Consider the following 27329-nt stretch of genomic DNA (forward strand, 5'->3'; position numbering starts at 1 on the left):
ACAGTATATTAAAGACAAAGCTATGTGAGCTGACTCTCAGTTGATCACATCTACCTATAGGAATGCTACTCCTTTCACGGCATTTCTATATAAGCTCTATTCAGTATTATTCAGTAGCTTTTTCACTTGCTCAGGAGCAAACACCCCCCTCCATCCCCAACTCCTCCTTTTGCAACAGTCAGGACCTGGCTTTCTGATATTCCACATTGAATCAGTCTCCTTTTATCTTAAGTTATGTGTTACACTTAAAATATCATTAAGTACATTAATTATATCTGCTTTGTTCTGTTCTGTTTACCCTAAGGGGGTTATTATTGCTGCTCTCCCTGCTCATTCATGACAGGCAGCATGAATGGGCAGGGAGTTTTTTGCCCAGAACAGAACTATCCCACCAAACCAAAGTGTATGCTAAATGTCTATCATTTTGACGATAGTGGTCCTGACAGAACTCACAATGTTGATCATTTGTTAACTGATAAAAAGAAACACTTAACACCCTAATTGTAACCTTAGGGGTAAGTGGGATTTTTGCCCTAAAATACATACACAGCTAGTTTTTAAAAGGAATATTAAAGTCACTTACCTCTGCTGCCCCCTCCTCTTCTTCCTTTTCCCCTTCATTTTTCTCTGCACTGTCTCCCTCTGTTTTCTTCTCCTCCTCTTCTTTCTTTTTCCTTTCCTCCTCCTCTTTCTTCTTCTTCTCTTCTCGTAGTTTGCGGCAGACTCCTCTTGCCACTTGCCCTCGCCTGTGTCTCTGGAGAACAAGCACAGCTGAACGTTTCCGCTGAAACCGTCGTCGATAGAGATGAGCGCGGTAGTTCTTCTGAATGGTTACAATGCTGTCCAGAGCCTTCTTAAAATTCTTTCTGTAGAAAAGTGAAGTAAAGACATTTACTATGTTATAAACGAAATGCAGTTTCTGTTAATCAAAGAATTAATAATGTTTTCAACATCAATTATAATAAGAAAGATAACATTTCTAAAGCACGAAATTAGCATATTTCTAAAGAATTTATAAAACTCAGTTTTGCCATCACAGGAATATATTACATTTTAAAATACAATACAACAGAAAATCTAAATCTAATGGTGCCAGAAACTGGGTAATGTGAGTGCTTTAAAGCACAAATCCAAAAGAAGATTGAAGATATGTTGAAATATTAAATTTTTTTGGGAAACTATACCTAATGTAATCTAAGTAAATCTTTGCAAATCAAAGAAATACACACACCTTGCTATATATCTCAGAAGATAGGCTCGTATAATCAGCCCGGCTTTGCTTCGCACTTCATCTCTCTGCTTCTCCAGCTTCTGTTCTAGAGGTTCCTTCAGAAACACCTTGGGGTCAAAAGTAATCTCAGGTTAGTGTAATCAAATATAACAAGTGTACACATGTGAGAAAAAATGTTCATGGTTGAGCGTACCTTTAAAACCTCACAGATAAAAAACTAACTATTAATTAAGAAGTAATAGAGGAAGAGGTCAAAGGTCACTTACCTTGGTCTTTCCAATCTGCCACTCCTTTTTGGTCCAGTCATAAAGTGTCAGTAAATCTGTGCTTTTCTTTTTCTCATCTCCATTGGAAGCCACAGCTGCTTTTTCCTTCTCCTTCAGAATGATCTTATATCTAAAGTACACAACCATAAAATCATAGTCTTAAAAAAAAAACAAAGCCAACAAAAATTCATGCACCTGTATGTGTTTTAACATTTACCTGCAGAAGAAGTCTTTAAATGTGCGTCGGACAGGGAATCCAGCTCTGCGAATCTTCACCGTCTCCAACATGCCAGAGTACCGCAACTGATTGAGAACCACATCTGGGTCGAACTTGTCTGGGGTCTAAAGAAAAATAACAACAAAATGCATTATTAAAAATTATGACGTGTGTAGAATTGCATTCTCATTTGCTGATGTGACTGCTCTCACCTTGTCCATGTTAGGTTTGATGCAACGCACAAAAAAGGGGTTGGATACACTGAGAGTCGCCATTAGGGAATGAAGAGAGTCCTGCGAGACAGAAGAGACAACCAACCAAATGTTTTAAATCTGCAGGTAATATGTCAATGAGGTCTATTATATAGATAAAAGTCATTATATGGGAGTTATTTCTCACTCTGAACTGTGAGCTGACAGTAGGCTTTTTTCTGGCCGTGCCCATCTTCAAGGTCTCCTCATTATTTCTGCTGCTCACTTGCTCAAACAGGTCATAGATGAAATCCAGTCTGCACACACACACACACACACACACACACACACACACACACAGAATATATCACAGGTTGAATGAGTTATGACGTGAGTGGACACAAAAACAAAATTGCGTCAGTGTGTGAGCTAGTGCATTTGTGTGTTAGCGTCTTACCTACTATCCTTCAGCATATTGAGTATATCATCTCTAAATGTGTCTCTGTTCTTCTCTAAAATCCCCCTCACATCATATAAGACCTAAAAAAGAATGACAAAAAATATAAAGATTTAAAGACAGACAGACAGACAGACAGATAGATAGATAAACTGATTTGCATTTTAATGAGTGAAATAAGTATTTGATCCCCTATCAATCAGCAAGATTTCTGGCTCCCAGGTGTCTTTTATACATTTAACAAGCTGAGATTAAGAGCACTCTCTTAAAGGGAGTGCTCCTAATCTCAGTTTGTTACCTGTATGGAGGTGGAAACATGCTTTGGGGGTGTTTTTCTGCTAAGGGGATAGGACAACTGCACCGCATCAAAGGGATGATGAACGGGGCCATGTACCGTCAAATCATGGGTGAGAACCTCATTAAAAAAATAGGTCGTGGATGGGTATTCCAGCATGACAATGAACCCAAAACACACGGCCAAGGCAACAAAGGAGTGGCTCAAAAAGAAGCACATTATGGTCCTGGAGTGGCCTAGCCAGTCTCCAGACCTTAATCCAATAGAAAATCTGTGAAGGGAGCTGAAGGTTTGAGTTGCCAAATGTCAGCCTCGAAACCTTAATGACTTGGAGAGGATCTGCAAAGAGGAGTGTGACAAAATCCATCCTGAGATGTGTGCAAACCTGGTGACCAACTACAAAAAAAGTCTGACCTCTGTGAATGCCAAAAAGGGTTTTGCCTCCAAGTACAGATGTTTTGCGAAGGGGTCAAATACTTATTTCACTCATTAACATGCAAATAAATAACTTTTTTTAAATGCATTTTTGATTTTTTTTTTTGTGGTAATTATGTATCTTACTGTTACAATAAACCTACCATTAAAATTATAGACTGATCATTTCTTTGTCAGTGGGCAAATGTACAAAATCAGCAGGGGATCAAATAATTATTTTTCCCACTGTAGATAGCAAGGATGAAACAATATCTTATGATACAATAATATCTCGATATAAAGACCACAATATTACAATATTTATTGCGATATTTAAAAAAACACACATTTTGTACATTTGTACAAGTTAAATTATTCTATCAAATGTACTTTGAGTTTAAAATTAAGAGCTCCCACGTTCTTAACTAAGAAAACTTAAAAACTTTAAAGGGGACTCAACCTTTTTTTGTAGTATACTTTCTCAGTCTAAATTACATTCACACTGGTGTTTTAGGAAACCAAACTAATTAGAATATAATAATAACAACAATTTTATATTATTGTTATTCCTATGACAGTAATAGCCACATATTGTAAAACAACTGCTCTGTAAAATAAATGAAAATGAATATTTAATAGGTATATTATTTTGCTTTACCGTAGGGAAATTACAATACTTCTTTAATTTCTACACATTAAAAAATAGATATTTTGAATTTGGACTGCAGTAACATTATCCATTTAAACTGCTAGCTGCATGTCAACAATTCATACTACACATTAATCTTTTATTCTGACGGAAAACTACAGCTTCAGTGAAAACAGGTTTACAAAAACACGTCTCACTACAAATCTAGTAAAATGCTGTAATCTTCTGCATTAAAAAAATAAAGCATTACTGGTGGCTGTTGCATTTTCAAACGTTCGCTAAACTTGCAGCACATGTAATAAATGAGTTCACTGCATTCATTGTGAACTGAGCCGTTCTGAGGCGCGGAAAACATCGGATCATGAGCTGATCACCTGAACGAAGTGCGCGCTTCGCTTTGAAAATCGCAGCGAAAACAGACTTAATGAAGGGATTAAGACATATTGTTCTTTCGGTGTTAGTTCGTTTGACAGATACTGCCAAAGCATAATGGCCCAAAACACAACTTTAAAGACCTTTTATGATAGAATTGATAAGAAGTTTAAATATATTTTAAAAACTACATTTTTGGCCAGAAGGCCTATCATTTTATATCATCATGTGACCACGGTGATATCGAAACAGATTTGCTATCGCGATACCACAATATTGATAATACCGTTACGGCCCTGATAGATAGATAGATATTTTATATACCTCTCCAGCATAGTGCTTTATCCCAAACTGATGGTCTGCCAGTCTGGGTTTCACATAATAGGGATTAGTCTGTGAAAGAAAGACAACCTCATGAGTTTATTGAGTTAATTCATGTTATTACACTAAATGCTTGGTTGAATTGCATTATGTCCTTGTATGATTAAAATTGAACTCACAGAGTGTCTGCCATGCAGTTTCTCCAGCAGGGTGAAGTCAGTGCCTTTGGGAAATCGGCTCTCCTCATTAACCAGAGCTAACATGCCCAGTTTCTGCACAAACACAACAGTAAATCAGTGTTAAATAACACAAAATTGATCAAACTGAACTTTGATTGAATCAATGTATAAATATGTGCGAGTCAGACTAAATCAAACCTAACTGTTTCTGTCAGCTGAAAATGATTGGTTTACCTTCTCAATCAGATCCAGACATTCTGCATTGTCCATCCAGTCAATGGCTTCCCAGTGAATGCCTTCCCTGTACCACACAGTTTTAGTACACAAAATTTGTAAAAGCTTAACAATAATCTTTTCAAATGCTTAAACTGCATTCCTAATAACTGTTCAGGTGATCGGGCACTAAGATACAATAATATTTTATTAATATTTAATAGCAGAACTAACTTTCGTGCACTCATTGTTGTCAGTCTTTACCTGTTGTATTCCAGTTGTTCCAGAGAGAAGATGTGTTTGTTGAAATATTCTTGCAGTTTCTCATTAGCATAGTTAATACTGAACTGCTCAAAACGGTTCACCTTCACAACACACAAACACTTGGGTTAGATCACAATAAAAATGTGTGTGAATAAACGTGATCCATGTGGCTTCACACCTCAAAGTTCTCAAAACCGAATATGTCCAAGATTCCAATAGACTTGAAATTATCTTTGCCCTTTATCTTCTGATTAATTCGCATGATGATCCACGAGAAGCACTGAGAATAAAGCGCCATGGCAACCGAATCCCGGGAATCTATTGCCTGTCAATCAAACATGATCAAAGAAAATGCCCATTTTTGGTCAAGTGAAGACAGAATATTATTATTATTATTAAAGTTATGAGAAAATATATGTGATTGTACCTGTTCAACTGTGAGTGGAGAGCAGATCTCTTCTCCTCTTAGGATCATGGAGCGCTGGGTCAGAACCTCAGATAACTGAAAACTATCCAGGCCCATGAGCTCACTCACATTAGTGACAACTGCAGGAAAACAGAGAAGAGAATAACTAACAAACAAATATTAGCAGTGCTAGGTAGATTACTTACAAACTATATCCATTGCTCTTTACAAATTACATGACGAATACTGTAACATAATCTGAATTACACATATTAGGTAAGGAAATATATTTTCTTTCTCTTTTTTTTTTTTTTATCAGTATGGTGCACAATATTTCCATTTAAGTCTTTGTGATAAACGAGTTAGGTCAAAAGTAATCTATAAGTAATCGAAAAGTAGTCCGACTAGGACTAGGAAGACTTAAATGGAAATATTGTGCACCATACTGATAAAAAAACAAAAAAAAAAACAAAAGAGAAAGAAAATATATTTCCTTCTTTGTTATCAATATCACAAAATGCATTAAACATTACATTACAGCAGGGTTCCCAAAATGGGATTCGTGAAAAACTGTAGGGAGTTGATGAAAAGACAATCATTATAAAAATGTTAAATTAAAATTAATTAAAACTTGTCAATGCAACCAATGTGACAATCATAGAAGTGTGATAATACAAATATGCTGTTAAATTATTGAAATCTCATGGGTACTTCAAGAAAATATTTTAGGTCAAAGGGGTTTAGCTCACAAATAAAAAGCTTGGGAATCCGAACATTATATGAACAAAGAGTCAACTACCAGTGACTACCAGTCCAAAGTTTTTGAACAGTAAGATTTTTAATGTTTTTTAAAAAAGTCTCTTCTGCTCACCGAGCCTGCATTTATTTGATCTGAAGTAAAGCAAAAACTGTACAATTTTAAAATGTTTTTACTATTTGAAATAACTGTTTTCTATTTGAATATATTTTAAAATGTGATTTATTCCTGCGATTTTAAATCTGAATTTAGCATCATTACTCCAGTCACATGATATTTCTGAAATCATTCTAACATTTATTATTGTTATGTTGAAAACAACTGAGTAGAATTTTTTCAGGTTTCTTTAATGAATAGAAAGTTTAGAAAAATAGCATTTATCTGGAATAGACATTTTTGTAACATTATAAAATGTCTTTATCATATTTAAAGCATACTTGCTAAATAAAAGTATTAATTTCTGTCATTTCTTTTCCCAAAAAGAAAAAAAATTAAATTATACTGACTCCAAGCTGACTCTTTTAATTTCAGATAAATGCTGTTATTTGGATCTTTCTATTTATCAAAAAAAATTAAAAATAAAATGTACTTAACTGTTTTAAATATTGATAACATTTCTTGAACAGCAAATCAGCATATTAGAATGATTTCTGAAGGATCATGTGACACTGAAGACTGCAGTAATGATGCTGAAAATTTAGCTTTGATCACAGGAATAAATTACATTTTAAAATATATTCAAATAGAAAACATAATTAAATAAAAATTAAATAGTAAAAATATTTTTGCAGTACTCTGGATCAAATAAATGTGGACTTGGTGAGCAGAAGAGACTTCTTTAAAAACATTAAAAAGTGTTCCTGTTCAAAAACTTTTGGCTGGTAGTGTAAGTGGTAGGTTCATTTAAAAAGGAAAATTTAAAAGAAAAAAAAGAACTTGGGTAAATCAATAAATTATGAATAATTTACTGCCATTGTGTGAATACTATGTAATGTTGTAATTAGGGGTGGGCATAGATTAATTTTTTTAATCTAGATTAATCTAGATTAAATTTTGGAATTAATCTAGATTAATCTAGATTAAAATGGCTAATTTGAATTCTGCTGAAGGCATTCAGAATATGTGTGCTACCCAAATAATGACTTAAAGTCTTTGAGAATGGATCATAAAGCTCATAAAGCTGTTCTATGATAATTTGTTGATGAAAATAAATTATGTTCAATTAGATGTACTTGTGTTTACTAACTAACTAACAATGAAATTATTTTTTCTCCCTATTAGATTGTGTGTTTTTTTAACGTCAACACCTACCCAGCCCATTACATGTTACACCGTACTTTTATTTTGACAGGTTGCCGTGAAGTTTCTGTGTCATACAGTATGATATGATGCTAGTTTTCTCAAATGAAACGGTAAAAGTGACACTCACAGCAGTTTGGGAGATTGAGTTTATCTGTTCATGTGAGATGAAAATGCCAAAAATTACCAGGAGCGTCACGTGTGTTTCAGTATGCGTGTAGTAAAAGCTCGTCTCCGCAATGCATACATACAGCTAGGCAAACGGAACATATCGGATTCATATTAAAACGGTCTTTTTGCATTTCAGTTTTCACATACACTAGTCCATATCGCGATTTGAATTAAGTGACTGACCAACATTTGATTTATGAATCCAAAAAACGACGAATTTACGTGGCATTTCGCTATAGTAGATTCGGTTTTTATGAATGGAGGATGACGCGATCCCGTCTGTGTTTTGGCGGAGGAGACTTAAACGCGCGACCATATTAAACTATCAAGGTGAAAGTCATCATAGCTTGCGTAGTTTAGACCCAGCTCCCAACCCAAATTTGAGAATAGATTAACGGCGATATTTTTTTTATCGCGCGATAAGAGTTTCACGTTAACGCAGCACGTTAACGCCGATAACGGCCCACCACTAGTTGTAATCCATAAAAAGTACCTGTAATCTTAATATGAGCAATTTAAATCTTAAAGTACTTAATTTTTGGAATCTTATTATATAATACAGATTACATGTAATCTGCATATTAGCGAAGTGTGTTCATAAGAGAGGAATGACGCCTCTCACCTTGTTGGGTTGTGATCTGAGCTCCTCCTGCTGTCATGAACTCCACATTGCCAAGCTGCAGAACTCCAGACAGCAGTTTAAACATATCTCTGATCTCTTCTTCTGTGAACTCCATGACCTTCAGAGCCTCCTGTGGATGAAAAGAGAATGAAAGAATCAATCAGCAAGCTGCTCTGCTGTTTGTTGTAAGATCAACAAAAGTCTATTCAAATTGTTGTACCATGACATCGTCAAAAAGCCTCTTGTCATCGAGACTGCGGTCCTTCACACATCCTGACTGACTCAGGTAGTGAAATACTTCAGCAGAGTCTTCCAGAAAATACGTCTCTAAAAAGAGATGGACATATCTAATCATTCAGTGAATTTTGGTCGAATCTGCATTTGCGAATGTGGGTAACTGCTTGTGTGTTTATGCGCATTGTGTATTCGTTCACCCTTTTGGCTTTTGCTGGTCCCCGCCAGCAAAGCATAAAAGATGTGGTAGTTTCTCTCCCCTGGATTCTGCCTTACCACTCGATTCTGGAACACAGATCAGATCACAGATGCTGAGTGGGCGAGAATTTCACTTTGGCAGACACTCTTTCTCTGCAAAATGGTGGAGTCATTCTGATTCTGACAAGATATCCAATGCCAAAACGTATTAACAGAACAATAGCTTGTATTATACTGTTAAGAGTGGATCAAAAGGAAGAATTGCTGGTAGTTAGGGGTGAGTCAGCAGCAGATAGAAAGGTTCACCTTTTCAAGCAAATCTGAAGGGGCACAAATTAAGGGAAATGCAGTAGAAACAGCAACTTGTAGTACTGTTTAAACATGGGAAAAAAACTAATCCTGGTTATCAAGTTACCCAATCATTTCTAGATGATTAGTAGATAGCACGTAACACTTATTCTTTTACGCAATCAATTCGAGTATGAATCCGCTTTTTGCTGAACTTGTTCCTTTCTCTTTTCGCATCACATTTCACATTGGAAAGGCATTTATTTTCAATAAAAATTAATAAAATAGTCAATTAGTGGAAAATAATGTGCCTCCCAGGGGTTTATCGGTTAGGTATAGGGCAGGCTTTATTGTTCCAAAGTGGCATCCATTTAATTATTTTAATAAAAATGATAATTGACACTCAATACTTCATTATTGCATACTGTTTAATAATGAAATACAATATTGAGGTGCAGATATCTGCCACTTTTTGCACTAAGTAATATAAATATCCTGTAACTACTATTATTCCAAAGGAAAAAAATCCTATTTTTACATAGTGTAATAGATTTGTACTTGGTGTAAACAGCATATTGCTAAAAATACTGCTATTTTTTAACTTAGTGTGAATAAAATCCATTGCTATTTGCACTTAGTGTACATACATATATCTATCGCTGGCAAAAAGAAAACCTTTGTTAATAAAATGACCACAGGACAATATTCAATACCTGGCTAAAATTGAAATGGTGGATGTGCAGCATTCTTCTGTATTTCAGTAAAAATAAATGAGTAAATAGGGTAATTGGGATTTACATTTACATTTAGACATTTAGCAGACGCTTTTATCCAAAGCGACTTACAAAAGAGGACAATGGAAGCAATCAAAAACAGTCTCATTTAGCCTAATGCAGTACACGTATCAAGGTTTTTTTAAATTATATAATAAATAAAAAGAAAATAGATAGAATAAAAAAGAAAAACCAAGTTAGTGTTAGAGGCCTAAAAATAGAAAAAACAAATACAACAAGAACAGAGAAGCTAGTGTTAGTTAGTTTTTTTTTAAAAAGAAAACAAGCAGTAAGTACATTAATAGAGAATAAGTCTAAAAGGGCAAGTTTTGAATAGAATTAGAATAGAGGGTGCTAGAGTTATAGGGTCAAATAAAGATGGAAGAGATGTGTTTTTAGCCGATTCTTGAAGATGGATTGAGTTGCGCAGGTCATTCCACCAGAAGAGTACATTTACTTGTCTAACAGTTTAAATTTAAATGAATGCAGTTAGTTGAGTGCTCTTTGACTAATCCATGTAGGGAATTAAATTACTAATTAAACACTTGTAATGTTCACAAATTAGTACATTTAAATTATATTAAGGTAAAACCTTGAATTTGACATTATTACAAAGTGCACTTTTAGAAGTATACACAAATGTGTTAAGAAACAGTCATGAAGGTGTACTTTCTTTAAGTATACATAAGTGGCCTTTTATTTCACTAATATTATCGGCAAGTTTATTTAATACTTTTTAGATTAACAGTACACTGCAAGTAGGATATGGTTCCATTTGTAAAGGTCAAGATGTCTCAGTAAAAAAAACTGTATGAAAGCATGTGTGCATTGAGAAGGATACAGTCGACGATGCATCCTCCCTGGATGTTCCCGCTTTGAGAGAAATGAAGCTGAATAAATTTCCCAAATCGACTGGAATTGTTGTTGTAGACTGTTTTGGCATTTCCAAATGCTTCCATGATGGGGCTAAAAAAGAAAGAAAAGTATAAATGTTGTGGATTTGTATGTGCACATAAAAGTGCGTAGGCAGTGTGTTAAGGAATAGTTCACCCAAAAATGGAAATTCTGTCATTAATTACTCACCCTTATGTCGTTCCAAACCCGTAAGATCTTTGTTTATCTTTGGAACACAAATTAAGATATTTTTCAGGAAATCCGAGAGTATTCTGATCCTGCATAAACAGGAACTGTACTACCACATTCAAGGCCCAGAAAGGTAGTAAGGAAATGGTTAAAATAGTCTGACATGGAAGAGAAGAATTTGTTGAATAAAGGCATTATTTTTGTTTCCCTTGCTCACAAAAAGTATACTCGTAGCTTCATAACATTAGGGGTTGAACCACTAATGTCACAAAGTACCATTACGTATTACCATTCCTGTCTATGCAGAGTCAGAAAGCTTTTTGATTTCCTCAAAAATATCTTAATTTGTGTTCTGAAGATGAACAAAGGTCTTACGGTTTTGGAACGACATGACAGTGAGTATTTAATGACTCAAAATGAATTTTGATTTTTGGGTGAACTATCCCTTTAAGGAATGTGTTTTACCTGCTCTGTACGATAGCTTGCTCCACACGTGTGCTCTTCTCTGTAGGCGGCGTCCCTGCAGAGTTTTGGCTCATGACAGACAGAAACTGTAGCAGTAGTTTGGTGCTCTCTGTTTTCCCAGCTCCACTTTCACCACTGGTAAATACACATGCACACATTCGTTTGTGACCTTCACTAACATTTTTGTTACCCTGATTGAATTTGCAATGCTGTGAAATCTGATAGCAGTCTGTGGCAAAGGTCTAAGCCACAACTGCTCAAACTCAGCCTTTAGGTTTAACACAAATGAGATTAGTAAACTAAGATAATATCTAATAATGGATCCCAATGAGTCAGTGAGTAAAGCCAAAAGCATTCCAAACCTTCCTCACATTACCTACATGCTTTAGAAGATAGAGTGGCACAAAAAAATCACTACAGTACATTTTTCCAGTAGGAAGTAATAGAGATATTCCTAGAGAACACAAGGGCAAATGAATAATACAGTTGAGGTCAGAGGATTACATCCTCCTTTCAGAATCTGCTAAATGTGAATTATTTGACCAAAATAAGAGGGATCATACAAAATGCATTTTATTGTTTATTTAGTACTGACCTGAATAAGATATTTCACATAAAAGATGTTTACATGTAGTCCACAACAGAAAATAATAGTTGATTTTATGAAAAATTACCCCGTTCAAAAGTTTACACCCCCTTGATTCCTAATACTATGTTAATACCTGAATGATCCACAGCTGTTTTTTTGTTTAGTGATAGTTGTTCATGAGTCCCTTGTTTGTCCTAAACAATTAGACTGTCTGCTGCTCTGCAGAAAAATCCTTTAGGTTCCATAAATTCTTAGATTTGTTCTACATTTTTGTGTATTTGAACCTTTTCCAAAAAAGACCATATGATTTTGAGACAATCTTTTTACACTGAGCACAACTGAGGGACTCATATGCAACTATTACAGAAGGTTCAAATGCTCACTAATGCTCAAGAAGGACAACCGATTAAGAGCATTAAGAGCCGGGGGTGAAAACTTTTGAACAGAATAGAGATGTGTACTTTTTTTCTTATTTTGCCTAAATATCTTAATTTTTCACTTAGTACTGCCCTTCAGAGGCTACAGAAGATAGTTACATGTTTCCCAGAAGACAAAATAAGTTACATATACCCTCATCTTCGAATTCAAAAAGTTTTCACTCCCTGGCTCTTAATGATGGTTTTTCCTTCTGAGCTTTTGAACCTTCTGTAATAGTTGCACTTGAGTCCCTCAGTTGTCCTCAGTGTGAAAAGATGGATCTCAAAATCATATGGTATTTGTTGGAAAAGGTTCAAATACACAAAAAAGCTAAAAATCAAAGAATTTATGGAACCTAAAGGGTTTTTCTGAAGAGCAGCGGGCAGTTTAACTGTTCAGGACAAACAAGGGACTCATGAACAACTATCACTAAACAAAAAACACAGCTGTGGATCATTGAGGTAACAACACCGTATTAAAGGAACCGTATGTAGGATTGTGGCCAAAACTGGTACTGCAATCCCTTTCAAAATACTGTAGAACGGTGTATCCCCTCCCGCTCCCCCCTGACTCGAGGTTGCCAGCTAAGCTGCAGGAGTAGGCTGCTAGTGCTACAAGGAGCTTCAATGGCAAGTGACGAGTCCTACACAGTAATTTGTTTTTCTTCTGTTAATTATGTTTATGCTTCACAAGAGATGTTTTGCGAAGTAATTATGTATCGCAAAAATTTACAGATGGCGATTAGCCAAATATTTCGCAAAGATGTACTGTAATACCACATTTCAGTCGGAACATAGATTGTTTTCATACCCTGCTAGTGGTGCGATATAAAGCTTTTTATGAACGCATTTAGCACTGCCGACCGTGGAAAATCCACTGTGTACGGAAGCAAAGTTAGCCAAACATAGATGAATCTTACCTGTCCAGGAGAAAATCAGCAACGTTGGCGTTTATCGTCAAATTCTTCTACGTTTTCAGCCGTCTCCATCTTTCAAAGGCATCTCCTATACCAATCCTTGTTTTATTTCGGACTTTGTCACGACGTATTTCGGATTCATAACGAGGTCTTTTAGGTTTCGTAACGTTATACATGTTTTATCCGACACGTTCGTGCAGCTGTAACAGAGCTGGCAACCCGTCTCACGAAACTCTACTGATTTCGTGATTGGTAGATAGCTGGGGTCCGTTCTTCGTACCTCGCTAACTAAGTTAGCTGGATTTGATTGTTGACGATTTTGCGTGATCTTGGATCGCTCGGTTCTTCGAAGCTCATCCGGGACTTGCTGTCATAGCAACAGGTGCGCAAGCTTAAACCTGCTCTGGAGCAGGTTTATTTCATGTAAACAGGATTTAGGCTGCGCTCCTGTCGGGTTATGATTGGTTGAAATGGCGAGGTCACATCTGATTGGTTAAAGAGCACGACTGACGCGGACTGACACACATGGGGAAAAAAAAGTATCTTGCAAGAAAGTATATATCTTTTTTTACAGTCTATGGTATATATACCGTTCAAAAGTCTGGGGTCAGTACATTTTTTTTTTTTTTTTAAGAAATTAATACTTTAATTCACCAAGGATGTATTAAGTTAATAATGAAAAAAATATTAAAAGTTAATAATAAATAATTTACATTGTTTTATATATATATATATATATATATATATATATATATATATATATCTCAGAGGTTCCAAAAAATATTTGGCAGCACAACTGTTGATATTATCCAACATTGATCATTCTAATGATAAATCAGCATATTAGAATGATTTCTGAAGGATCATGTGACACTTAAGACTGGAGTAACAGCTGATAAAAATTCAGCTTTTCATCACAGGAATAAATTCTATTTTAAAGTATGTTAAAATAATAATAAAAAAACCATTATTTTATATTGTAAAAACATTTTGCACTATTACTGTTTTTTCTGTATTTTTTATCAAATAAATGCAGCCTTGATGAGTATAAGAGACTTCTTTAAAGACTATTACAAGTCTTACTGACCCCAAACTTTTGAACAGTAGTGTATAAAAAAAATAAAAATATAAATAAAATAACATATCAAGGAAAAAACATGTAACATGGGCAGCATTAACACATTTAATGTGTTCACAACTTTTTGCCAGCCCTCTCTCCTTGCTTTTCCAGCCTTTGCAGTGTTCCCTTGCGTTTTAAATAAACTCTGAAACTCCGGAAATCCCTCAATCAAGAGTTCTTGCTCTGCTGCAGAAAAATACTGAGCGCGCTCCTTCGTCATGTTCGCCGACCAATCAAAGAGTTGCCGATCAATGTTTCTACTATCGATACGTATCCCCTTTTAAGCCACCCAGTGATCTCAAATAACTTCATCCAGCTATACTAATCATCAACAACAGGTGCGTTCGGAGAACCGGAATAGCGAGCTCATAGTTAGCACGATGATTTGATCTTAGATGTGTCATTTGATCTTGGATGTAGTAAGCGAGGTACGAAGAACGGACCCCTGGAGGGTGGCGCCTCAGACCAAAACACAAAATGACAACAATAACATCAGTTGAGGGCTGCAACTCTCACTTTTAAATGACAATATCCTGGCCGGACCACTGTTGTCAGTGATATAAGTATTTGAAATGAACATGATTTCTTAATGTCTAGTGACATGTCAGGGCCATTTTATGATTAACTGACATAAATTTCTTACATACGGTTCCTTTAAGAATCAAGTGTGTGTAAACTTTTGAACAGGGTCATTTTTATACATTCTATTTAAAACTATTATTTTCTCTTATGGACTATATGTAAACGTCTTTTATGTGAAATATCTTATTCAGGCCAGTACTAAATAAACAATAACATGCATTTTGTATGATCCCTCTTATTTTGGCGAAATAATTAACATTTTGCAGATTCTGAAAGGGGGATGTAAACTTTTGACCTTAACTGTATATATTCAAGGTCTATTTGTTTATAACAGGTGCCATTTTGTCAGACAGACCTGTTTCTTTTTTCACTTCTAATGTAAATGTATGGAAGTCCTGTGTGTTTGGCAAGTGACTCAGTAACAAATCAGAGGTGTTTAAATGAATCACTCCACAGAAAAAATCTATTCAAAATGGCAAACAATTGTTCATAGTGTAATAGGAAGTTTGACATTTTTATGGTTCTAATTATCATTAGTTATCATTCTTGGAGTAAAAGATAACTGCTTTGTATGGTCATACTCAGCCTATAAATAATATACAATAACCGCTTGTAGCACTTTATGAGCATGTTTTACTGAAAATCTCCTAAAGTTATGTAAGTTTGTCTTCTTAATTAGATCAAACAAAGTGTTTGGAGGTTTTATATTACCTGATCAGCACACATTGGCTATCATGTCTCTTCCACAAGCAGCGGTAGCACTCATTGGCAATAGCAAAGATATGTGGCGGCAGCTCGCCCAAATGATGCTGGCTGTACAGCTCCACTGCGGAGGGATCATACAGCCCTTTGATCTGCTTATACGGATTCACAGCCGCCAGAATAGAACCGATGTTAGTCTGAGAGAGAGAAAAAGTGGCAATAATTAAGGAGTATTGAGTACAATAAAGTCAACCAACTGTAAAACAATAAACCAGCATACTGAAACAAATGCATGTGCATTTGTAATCAGTGCATATTTTAATTTATACCCACAGATGAAGAAAATAATCAGTATGTGATCTGGTTATATTTCACAGCTGGTTGTGTCAGTAGGCCATGAGAGGATTGTGGATGATGTTTGTCTTTATCTATGAGCACTGTGACAACATAAATCCATCTCATTTAATATTGCCTGCATTAGATTCTGGATTTATTAATGTGTTTATGTGTGGGTGTGTGATTGTAATTTTCATAAACTCTGGCTAACAACACCCATGTTGACTGGCACTAATATGATTTACTGATCTTAGTAACAGCAGTGATGAGATTAAATCGAGGCATTACTGGATTCCTGAAGAGGTACCGAACACATCTAGACACAACATTATGGACATTACACAATTGTTAAAAAAAACACAGTATATTATTTGCTGTTCTGAAAGTGTGTCAATGTTGTCTTAACAAAATATATTTTGTTGCTACTGCCCCAAGAGGGCGCTAGAGAGAAAAATCATTCTCATTCAGGTCGACCATATCTGGGTGTTTCAGATAAATCAGATAACCGCTGCTATCAGTCATCAACCTCAGATGCTAGCAATGCAATGCATCCTGGGAAAGGTGAATTACAGTATCCATTTACTAAGATGGGATAAGAGAGTCCCGTCACATTCACTCCACTGAGCACAGCATGACACAAATCTGAAACAAGATCAACAATACAAGCAAGACCAACCAAATTGCATGGTGTTTTATTTTGTATTCAAATGACAGGGAAATTTATAAAAGCAATTTTCAGACACTGATAGTGAAATGCTATTCCAGCTCTACATTGCAGTGACCTTCGCTAATCGTAGAAACATCCATACATAATTTCCCGTATTGCATATGAGAGCTAGAATGATTCATCATATCGTTTCTCATAAACTATGCGCAAATATACCAAGATAAGCAACCATACAGCTATTATCTCACTTGTTCAGGCAGGTTATTGGACTATGCTCTGAAATGGGTTTAGATTGCATGATGTGTTTTGGGTGTAGATGACTGTCAGATGTTTTTGTCCCTCTGCAGTGAACTAAACAGAGCAGGTCATGTTCACAACTGTTGCTAGTAATTACCTCTGACACAGGGACTGAGATATTATAAACAGTCCCAGTGCTTGTAAAACGGCACTTGTTTGTGGTAAAATAAAATTTGATAAATTGTATGTATCAATGTCTCTTTTATCCATAATCTTCTATCAGGCAGGTTTTAATGACATAGTTCACCCAAAAATGAACTCCCTTACCAAAAAGAAGTACACTTGAAATTTATTTTATTAAATATACTTAAGTAAAGTCCAAGTATATTTTTAAGTATACTTTATGTAGTAAGTATACAAATATCAGTGTACTAGCAGTATACTTTTAAGTGTATTATTTAGTACTCCTTGGGACTAAATTGGCCCACTTTCTAGTATATGAAAGTATACTTTTAAGTATACTTTAAGTATAACAGTAGTAAACTTTGAGTACCCAACTAGTTTACATCTATTTTTTCAGTCTGTAATGAAAGTTTATTAAAAGTGAACTTATAGGTATACTGATAGTTTACTAATTAAATACTTTCTGCATATTTAGTACACTTTGAAGTATAGTCCCAGTAAACTACTAGTTTAGTAGTTTTATACCGCAAGTATATTCGTAGGTTGTCTTTAAGTAAACTATACATCATAATTTAAGTGTACTACTATGTCCCTATTAATTATTATTAAATATTCATTTTGTTATATGAATATCTGAACATACAAAATGTCAAAAGAAAGAACAGGGTATCTGCTTGTGAACAAAAACATTTTTTTAGCATCATGCATTCTTTTTTATATACACTTGAATGTGGGTAAGTTTCATAAATAAAAAATAAATAACATTTTGAACAAAAAGCTTAAAAAATACTATTCATGATAATCAAAACGTAGATGGAGTTGATCAACAACAGTTTTATATATCTATGGTTTTGATGCTGTTTTATGTCTGACGATTGTGTTAGATTACATGTGGAAGCATCTGTTGTTTCGGTTTCTTCTTCACTTGTGTTTTGGAAATTCTGTTCAGAAGATGAGTAACAGCGCCCCTAGCTTATAACAATGAAAACACGGATTCTCAGAGCACAAATATAGCTTAAAGGAACACTCCACTTTTTTTGGAAATAGGCTCATTCTCCAACTCCCCCCGAGTTAATAAGTTGATTTTTACCGTTTTGAAATCCATTCAGCCGTTCTCCTGTTCTGGTGATATCACTTTTAGCATAGCTTAGCATAAATCATTGAATCCTATTAGACCAGTAGCATCGCGTTCAAAAATGAACAACGAGTTTCGATATTTGTCCTATTTAAAACTTGACTCTTCTGTAGTTATATCGTGTACTAAGACCAGCGTAAATGTAAAGCTGCGGTTTTCTAGGCCGATAAGATTAGGAACTACACTCCCATTCCGGCGTAATAGTCAAGGAAGTTTGCTGCCGTAATATGACCGAAGCGGGCGCAGTAATATCACACAGCACATGTGGAAATGCTTACTTCCGTCAACATATCCAACGTGACCAACTGCATTCCTCGCCATGGAGACATTTGTGAGAGACGATTTAGAAGATATTTACTTTGGTGCAGATCCTGAACCGTATCAGTTTGAACCAGAATTCACTGAAGCTGAGGTTTTGGAACGAGGACTTGGATGCAATGCTGCATCCTGCAGTAGTAGATTTTTTTTCCGGTTTGACAAAATAAACTGGAAAAAACGTCACACGCCGAGTGGACCTAATGGCCAGCTGTCGCAAGAGTAAGTTATTCCTGCAACCACTACAATATATAATATAAAGATTTTGAATGCAAACTGTCAGTTTGCAGTTTCAGGCTTATATTCATGATGTACACTTTTACTCAAAACTCACTTTAAAACACCACCGTCTGTTCGCAATAACTTTCTTTTGCAATCACACATGGAATTTGGTCATAGCAAATACTAAGCCAACTGTTCTCCCAAACCTAGTTGTCAGGGATTGCATTTCCCAGGTAACGTTAGCCAACAATAGCCATTAGTCATGTTACACTTACATGCGATGCTCCTCGTTGTCCTGTCTGTAACGTTACTGAAGATTGTTGGGATCGCCGTGTTCTTTAGACGCCGTGCTGTAGTACCGGTAAAACTATCCAAATAGTCATCTGGTTCAAAATGCTCGGAGCAAACACGCCATTTCTTGATCGTTTCTAACGGTGTTTTGAGATCCATGTTCAGAGCAGCCAGCCATTGATTCATTAGTCGGAATTGCTTTTTTTTTCGTGGGAATTCTATGAAACATGGTAGTAGAGTAAGTCTTCGACTTACTATCACAGCCCCTTAGAATGCACATAACCATAGCTAATCACACACAGGTAAATCCAGCCACTAACAATCTACCTGCTGCAGCTCTGACAGCTGCAACAACCGGAATTACACAAACTTAGCACCGGTCACATTGGAAGTTACCTAGCTGGGATCTAATTTCAGGCGCTGTGTGATATTACTGCGCCTGCTTCGGCCATGTTACGACAGCAAACTTTCTTGACTATTACGCCGGAATGGGAGTGTAGTTCCTAATCTTATCGGCCTAGAAAACCGCAGCTTTACATTTCCGCTGGTCTTAGTACACGATATAACTACAGAAGAGTCAAGTTTTAAATAGGACAAATATGGAAACTCGTTGTTCATTTTTGAACGCGATGCTACTGGTCTAATAGGATTCAATGATTTATGCTAAGCTATGCTAAAAGTGACATCACCAGAACAGGAGAACGGCTGAATGGATTTCAAAACGGTAAAAATCAACTTATTAACTCTGGGGGAGTTGGAGAATGAGCCTATTTCCAAAAAAAGTGGAGTTTTCCTTTAAATATATTTAGACTTTTTCCTAAGTACAAGTCAAGTATACTTAAAAGTATATTTCTGAGAAGTATATAAAGCACATTTCTGAGAAGTAGACTGAAAGTATACTTTCCTATTTTTAGTTTAAAAAAAGTATACTTGAATAAACTTCTTTTTCATAAGGGGTTCAAAACCCGTAAGGCCTTTGTTCATCTTCAGAACACAAATTAAGATATTTTTGATCAAATCTGAGCACTTTCTGACCCTGATTCTCGTAGCTTCATAACATTACGATTAAACCACTGATGTCACATGAACTATTTTAACGATGTCCTTACTAAGGTTTCAGTTGCATAGTGTCTATGCAGGGTCAGAAATCTCTTAGATTTAATCAAAAATATCTCAATTTGTGTTTCAAAGATGATCAAAGGTCTTACCGGTTTGGAATGACATGAGTAATTATTGACAGAATTTTAGGTTTTGGGTGAACTATGCCTTTAAAACCTGCCTGATGGAAGATTAAAAAGAATCTGATATATATATAAAAGCTGAAAACTTCCAGCATGCTTGTCTCTGTGCCAGTCAATCTTTACAAAGAGGGATTTACTGGCTTTAAGGTCTCTTTCTATGGACTTTTCAAAGGTCAAGCTGGAATGTTTGGATCATAATGCAGACAGTGAGTCATACCAGTCCCTTCAGGCTACAAACTCTAAACCAGCAGTCTGGGATGTATGGCTGAGTTAGACCAATGAGGTTCCAGCCTGCACTCACCACCCGATCACATGACCCTTCTCTTTGTCAACATCATCGGTAAGATCCTATAGTGGCACGGGCACACATTTATTTAAACATGTCCAGAGGGCCTATTCTTTGATTTCTCCCTTTGTGTCTCACACACGGATGCTGTTACAGTGTGTGAAATATACTGTATATACTGTATGAATGCTAATAGTGAGTTCAATTTTCTCACATAAGAGTATTATTGCAAGTTTAATTAAAGAACAGATTGTTAATAGTCACAATTTACTTTTACAATAACACTCAGTGTTATTTTTAATGTTCATTTTAACACTTAATTATAAAATGTCTGTACATTGAGAAATTGCAGAGTGATTTGTCAATTTAAATCTTTTGTTAATTAAACAAAACTACATTTATGTTGCACATAAATCCAACTGACATTTGAAGCTTATTCATCATATTCATTCATGCATCATTTTGATGCAATATAAATCTGTATAACACTACCAGTCAAAAGTTTTTGAACAGTAAGATTTTTAATGTTTTTTAAAGTCTCACCAAGCCTGCATTTATTTGATTCAAAGTCCTCAAAAACTGAAATATTTTTACTATTTAAAATAAATGTTTTCTATTTGAATATATTTTAAAATGTAATTTATTCCTGTCATTTCAAAGCTGAATTTATAGCATCATTACCCCAGTCATATCCTTCAGAAATCATTCTAATATTCTGATTTGCAGCTCAAAAAAACATTTATCAATATTATGTTAAAAACAGCTGAGTAGAATATTTTCAGGTTTCCTAGAAAGTTCAAAAGAACTTCTAAGAATCTTTCTATTCATCAAAGAATCCTAAAAAATTTACTTAACTGTTTTAAATATTGTTTCTTGAATGGCAAATAAGCATATTAGAATGATTTCTAGGATCAGGATGAAGGATCAGGTGACAATGAAGACTGGAGTAATGATAAAACTGGAGTTTACATTTAATCAAATAGAAAACAGTTATTTTATTTTTACTGTTTTTGCTGTACTTCAGATCAAATAAATGCAGGCTTGGTGAGCAGAAGAGACTTCTTTAAAAAACATTAAAAATCTTACTGTTCAAAAACTTTTGACTGGTAGTGTTAAAATCTTAGTATCTAAGCTGATAAACTCACTTTAAACAATGGAAATAAAAGCAGACGCTGAAACATTTACACATCTGGGCTATCATTCAAAGTACATATTTTAGTATCAATTTTGTCTGAAAACCCAGTTTGGGATGTATTAGGTTTCGGATGTTTTTCTCGAAGAAGGAAAATTCCTTAATCAAACATGGTTTCCTTTTAGTCTCAGGCTGAGATGTTTTGAGTTAATATCATTCTGCTAAACTAAAGCAGGAAACTCCGGTTCCTCTCTCAGCCAGTCAGATTGCTGTCCACCCTCAAACTTAGAATACAAAACAACACAGGACTGATTACACAGGAAAGAGGAGTGAACCCTTGTGCAGTTACTGCCATCCTGACCTACTTTTTCACAAAGTACTGGCAAGAAAAAAAGTCGAGAGAATCCCTGGAGAAAATAAAATCTCAATTTATTATATTAAGGATATTGACATTAATGACTGTAACACTTTGATGTAGAATGCTTAGAGGCTTGTTTGTTTATTTTTCATCACTTATATTGATTAGTACAGTATAGAGAGGAAAGGAAATGAAGAAGGAGCTCGACTCAAACTAGCAGTGCCCACATCAGAACCACTGCTCAATGTTTTGGAGCATGTGTGCTAAACACAAGGCCACAACTCTGACTAATCCATCCCAAAATAAAGTAATAACAGTAATATTGTGAAGTATTATTACAATTCAAACTATTTTCTATATATATTTTAATATATTTTAAAATGTAATTCATTCCTGTGATGGCAAAACTGAATTTTCAACATGTTACTCCAGCTTTTACTGTCACATAATCCTTCAGAAATCATTTGAATATGATAATAAGCTTGGTGCTCAAAAACAGTTGTGCTGCTGAATATTTTTTGTAAGAACAGCAATTATTGAGAATGGAAATATTTTGTAACATTATAAATTTCTTTACTTTTTTCAGGATCCTTTGATGAATAAAATGTTAAAAAGAACAGCATTTCTTTAAAATAGAAATCTTTTCTAACAATATATACTACTGTTCAAAAGTTTAGGGTGAGTAAAATTGTATTCTTTCTTTTCTTAAATAAATTAATACTTTTATTCATCAAAGATATGTTAAACTGATAAAAAGTGAGAGCAAAAACCTTGTTTTGTTAGATTTTTTGTGTGCAAAGAATATTGTTATATTGTTATTGATACTGATATTGTTAGAAAATATTATTTTTTTAATGCATGCTGTTCTTTTTAACTTTTTATTTATCAAAGAATCCTGAAAAAAGCATCACAGGTTCCAAAAACACAACTGTTCCCAACATAGAAAATTCTAATAATAAATCAGCATATTAAAATGATTCTTGAAGGATCATGAGACTTAAGTCTGGCATAATGAAAATTCAGCTTTCCATCACAGGAATAAATTATATTTTAAAGTATATTAAAATAGAAACCATTATTTTAAATTGTAATAACATTTCGCAATATTACTTTTTTCTGCATTTTTTCTGCATTTCTGATCCCAAACCTTTAAACAGCAGTGTATAGGGTTCAAGGTTATTAAAGTTTAGAATTTTCACATTTGTTTTTATTTACTAATTTCAAATGTATTTAACTTTGAGTTTTGTTTCAGCAATAATTTTCAATTTTAGCAATTTTCAGCAAAAATTTGTTTAAATTAAATACATTTTAATTTAATTAAAACCGTGCTGACACCAAACTTGTGTATTTCAGTTTTAGATTTAGTAATTATAGTTAAAGAATCAGTTGAGGAATCAAAAGAACATTATTTAGATTTGCATTTAAAATTATCATGTCAAGGCTAGACATTATGACTTATTTATACAACAAATAATATCAATCTGTGGTGAAGTTAAAAGTTAAGTTGGTCTAGTGACTAATTGGTTGGATAAGGTCCTGTTTTATTTTATTTAAATTAAGTTGATATTGGTTTAGCAAAACTGACCTCTATCTTATGACACTATTAAAATTCAGAAGGATCATTCACTTTTGGCCTCTAGCAAGTGAGGAGACTTTTGATGAGTATACAGATAAAAGCAGAAAAAAATATCATGGCTTAACAATAACATTATAGGGAACTTCAATGTGGTTTAGATTAAGATATCAAAGGTGTGTTAACTGTTGAAGCATTTGAGAGGATAAGACAAACCTGAAGACATCTGCACCAAAGTTGTAGCATACAATAATAACCCTGATAAGGTCTCAAGGACCTTCAGGTGGTCAAGTGTCTGTAAGATTCTTACATAAATGTTGTCTTTCTGGTATCGCTGATGAAGGTTGTGCATGATGGCGGCCTCATGGAGCTCTGCCAGCGTGGACATGTCCTCCACTCCATCAATGCTGCTCTGGTGCATGGGGGACACCTTCTCCCTGTTCACCTCCGCCTGCTGCAGGTACACCACCTGAAAGACAGAAACAGACAGAGTGGGTTTAACAAAATAACACAGCTTCCACGCAAAACATCCTGCTGATACAGAGATGCATGAGTAGTGTATCACAAAAGGGGTGAGGATCCTTCCTAGGCCATTTTAAGGGAATGCCTGAAGTTGAATAATGCATTAGTAAGACAGCAGGGTTCCCGCTTTTCTGTTCTGTAGAATTTCAGCGTGCTGAGGCCTTCCTTTACCCTTTATACCCACCAGGCACTTCTTGACAAAAACACCAGACGCTTTGCCAAGTAGAGAGTACAGTCTGGCCTATTTAAGCTCAGCAAAAAGGAAATTCTTAATAATGCAGGAGTCAACATTAAACATGTTTTCACATGTGTAATATGTAGCTTATAAATGTCAAGGGATAGCCATTGAATTCCATAGTATTTTTTTCCATACTATGGAAGTCAATGGTTGTCAGCTGTTACTAACATTCTTCAAAATATTGTCTTTTGTGTTCAACAGCAGAAATTGAGGGTGAGTAAATGATGACAGACTTTTCATTTTCTAGGTGAACCATACCTTTAAGTATTTTGATGAAATATTACAGTGAGGAAAAACATTATTTGATCCCCTGCTGATTTTGTACGTTTGCCCACAAAGAAATGATCAGTCTGTAATTTTAATGGTAGGTTTATTTTAACAGTGAGCGACAGAATAACTACAAAAAATCCAGAAAAACGCACTTCAAAAAAGTTATAAATTGATTAGCATTTTAATGAGAGAAATAAGTATTTGATCCTCTCAATCAGCAACATTTCTGACCCCCGGGTGTCTTTTATACATGTAACAAACTGAGATTAAGAGCACTCTCTTAAAGGTTACCTGTATAAAAGACATCTGTCCACAGAAGCAATTAATAAATCAGATTACAAACTCTCCACCATGGCCAAGACCAAAGAGCTGTCCAAGAATGTCAGGGTTAAGATTGTAGACCTACACAAGGCTGGAATGGCCTACAAGACCACTGCCAAGCAGCCTGATGAGAAGGTGACAACAGTTGGTTTATTTGCAAATGAAAGAAACACAAAATAACTGTCAATGTCCCTCGGTCTGGGGCTCAATGCAAGATCTCACCTCGTGGAGTTTCAATGATCATAAGAACGGTGAGGAATCAGCCCAGAACTACACAGGAGGATCTTGTCAAGGATCTCAAGGCAGCTGGGACCATAGTCACCAAGAAAACAATTGGTAACACACTATGACGTGAAGGACTGAAATCCTGCAGGGCCCGCACAGTCCCCCTGCTCAAGTAAGCACATCTACAGGCCCGTCTGAACTTTGTCAATGAACATCTGAATGATTCAGAGGAGAACTGGGTGAAAGTGTTGTGGTCAGATGAGACCAAAATCGAGCTCTTTGGCATCAACTCAACTCGCCGTGTTTGGAGGAGAAGGAATGCTGCCTATGACCCCAAGAACACCATCCCCACTGTCAAACATGGAGGTGGAAACATAATGCTTTGGGGGTGTTTTTCTGCTAAGGGGACAGGACCATGTACCATCAAATCTTGGGTGAGAACCTCCTTCCTACAGCCAGGGCATTGAAAATAGTCCGTGGATGGGTATTCCAGTATGACAATGACCCAAGACTCATGGCCAAGGCAACAAAGGATTGGCTCAAGAAGAAGCACATTAAGGTACTGGAGTGGCCTAGCCAGTCTCCAGACCTTAATCCCATAGAAAATCTGTGGAGGGAGCTGAAGGTTCGAAATGCCAAACATCAGCCTCGAAACCTTAAAGGTGCCATAGAATGCATTGAAACAATATTTTAAATTGTTCTCTGACATCTACATAGAAGGTATATGGCATAGAAAAGAGCAAAAATTCTCCAGAAACGGTTTTACAGGTCCATTTACAACCCTAGGATTTGTCCCTAGAATGAAATGCTCTGTTATTGCCTTATTTGGAAGCTTTGAGAATATTAATGAGGAGCTCTGCTCTGATTGGCTGTCTCACAGAGCTGCTCGCTCTCACACAGCCGTAAGGAAACACATGGAGGAAATATATATTTAATTACGGCCGCTTTATTTATTTAACTCTAGCTGCTTTTAATATGCGGTGTGTTGAATCTGCCGTTTTGAATCCGCCAACATTTTACTCTCTCTACTGTGATCGCATGTGCTCTGTGTAACGTTATGGAAGCATGAAGTGCTCCAAAATCTCCTGATAGCTAGCTGCATTGACCCTGCCCTTGATAAAACACAGTGGACCAACACCAGCAGCTGACATGGCACCCCAGACCATCACTGACTGTGGGTACTTGACACTGGACTTCAGGCATTTTGGCATTTCCCTCTCCCCAGTCTTCCTCCAGACTCTGGCACCTTGATTTCCGAATGACATGCAAAATTTGCTTTCATCCGAAAAAAGTACTTTGGACCACTGTGTTTTATCAAGGGCAGGGTCAATGCAGCTAGCTATCAGGGGCCTCATGTACAAAGACTTGCGTTGAATTATTACTAAAACATTGCGTACGGACAAAGCTGTAAATGTGCGTACGCAGTAAAAAAATCAGATGTATGAAACACTGCGTACGCGGAATTCCACGCATATCTCTTTGTACATCCGAATTAACGTGAAATTGAGCGCACATGCACGAGCGCAAAACCCCTCCCTGCCTCCTCCCCCGTATTAATATGGTAATGACTCCACTTTGGCAAAACCAAACGAAAAAGCAAGCAAGAGAAACTTAACAGAATGTGATTTGAAGGTGCTCCTCACCGGTAGACCGGAGAAAAACTGTTATTTGCAAGTTTGTAAAAAAAAAAAAAAAAATAGAGTGGGAGAGTTTAGCTGACGCGGTTAACGCAGTGGGGTCTGAACATCGCACTATGAACGAATTAAAAAAGAAATGGTCCGATGTAAAGGTGCAGGTGGAGAACAGCGGCGACTTAGCCGTTCAGCGCATCAGTCAGAGTCATAGAGCGCAAGCAGATGAACATCGTTGTCTTGTAACGGTAAAATATCTTGTTTGAATAAGTGCAACGTTGTCTTTATGAAATAAACAATAGTAGGCCTATGTCTATAAAGGTTCATATAATGCCTCACCACACGGTGTGATGTTGACATAATGTGATTTAGTTTGACACAAAGCAACCGAGTGATCCTTGTCAGCTAGGTAAAATATTTTATAAGAAATTTCTATTTTGATTTTATGGTTATCT

At 35.7% G+C, this 27329-nt stretch overlaps 1 protein-coding gene across 1 annotated transcript in view; it reads right to left on the reverse strand.

Annotated features, from left to right (window-relative positions):
* Positions 1-27329, reverse strand: part of myo10l1 (myosin X, like 1) — a 65649-nt gene that overhangs the window by 23504 nt on the left and 14816 nt on the right. The window contains exons 3-23 of the mRNA XM_073852335.1: positions 23978-24136; positions 15701-15888; positions 11366-11500; positions 10659-10783; positions 9063-9076; positions 8759-8843; positions 8545-8651; positions 8325-8454; positions 5497-5615; positions 5248-5394; positions 5070-5170; positions 4827-4893; positions 4593-4685; positions 4417-4485; positions 2363-2445; positions 2114-2222; positions 1927-2007; positions 1715-1839; positions 1498-1627; positions 1232-1338; positions 584-866 (exon numbers count right to left, since the gene is read on the reverse strand). Coding sequence (XP_073708436.1) covers positions 584-866; positions 1232-1338; positions 1498-1627; positions 1715-1839; positions 1927-2007; positions 2114-2222; positions 2363-2445; positions 4417-4485; positions 4593-4685; positions 4827-4893; positions 5070-5170; positions 5248-5394; positions 5497-5615; positions 8325-8454; positions 8545-8651; positions 8759-8843; positions 9063-9076; positions 10659-10783; positions 11366-11500; positions 15701-15888; positions 23978-24136 — 2457 coding nt within the window. The remainder of the gene's footprint in view (positions 1-583; positions 867-1231; positions 1339-1497; positions 1628-1714; positions 1840-1926; positions 2008-2113; positions 2223-2362; positions 2446-4416; positions 4486-4592; positions 4686-4826; positions 4894-5069; positions 5171-5247; positions 5395-5496; positions 5616-8324; positions 8455-8544; positions 8652-8758; positions 8844-9062; positions 9077-10658; positions 10784-11365; positions 11501-15700; positions 15889-23977; positions 24137-27329) is intronic.

The sequence above is a fragment of the Garra rufa genome, chromosome 12, assembly GCF_049309525.1.
Source record: "Garra rufa chromosome 12, GarRuf1.0, whole genome shotgun sequence".
NCBI lineage: Eukaryota > Metazoa > Chordata > Actinopteri > Cypriniformes > Cyprinidae > Garra > Garra rufa.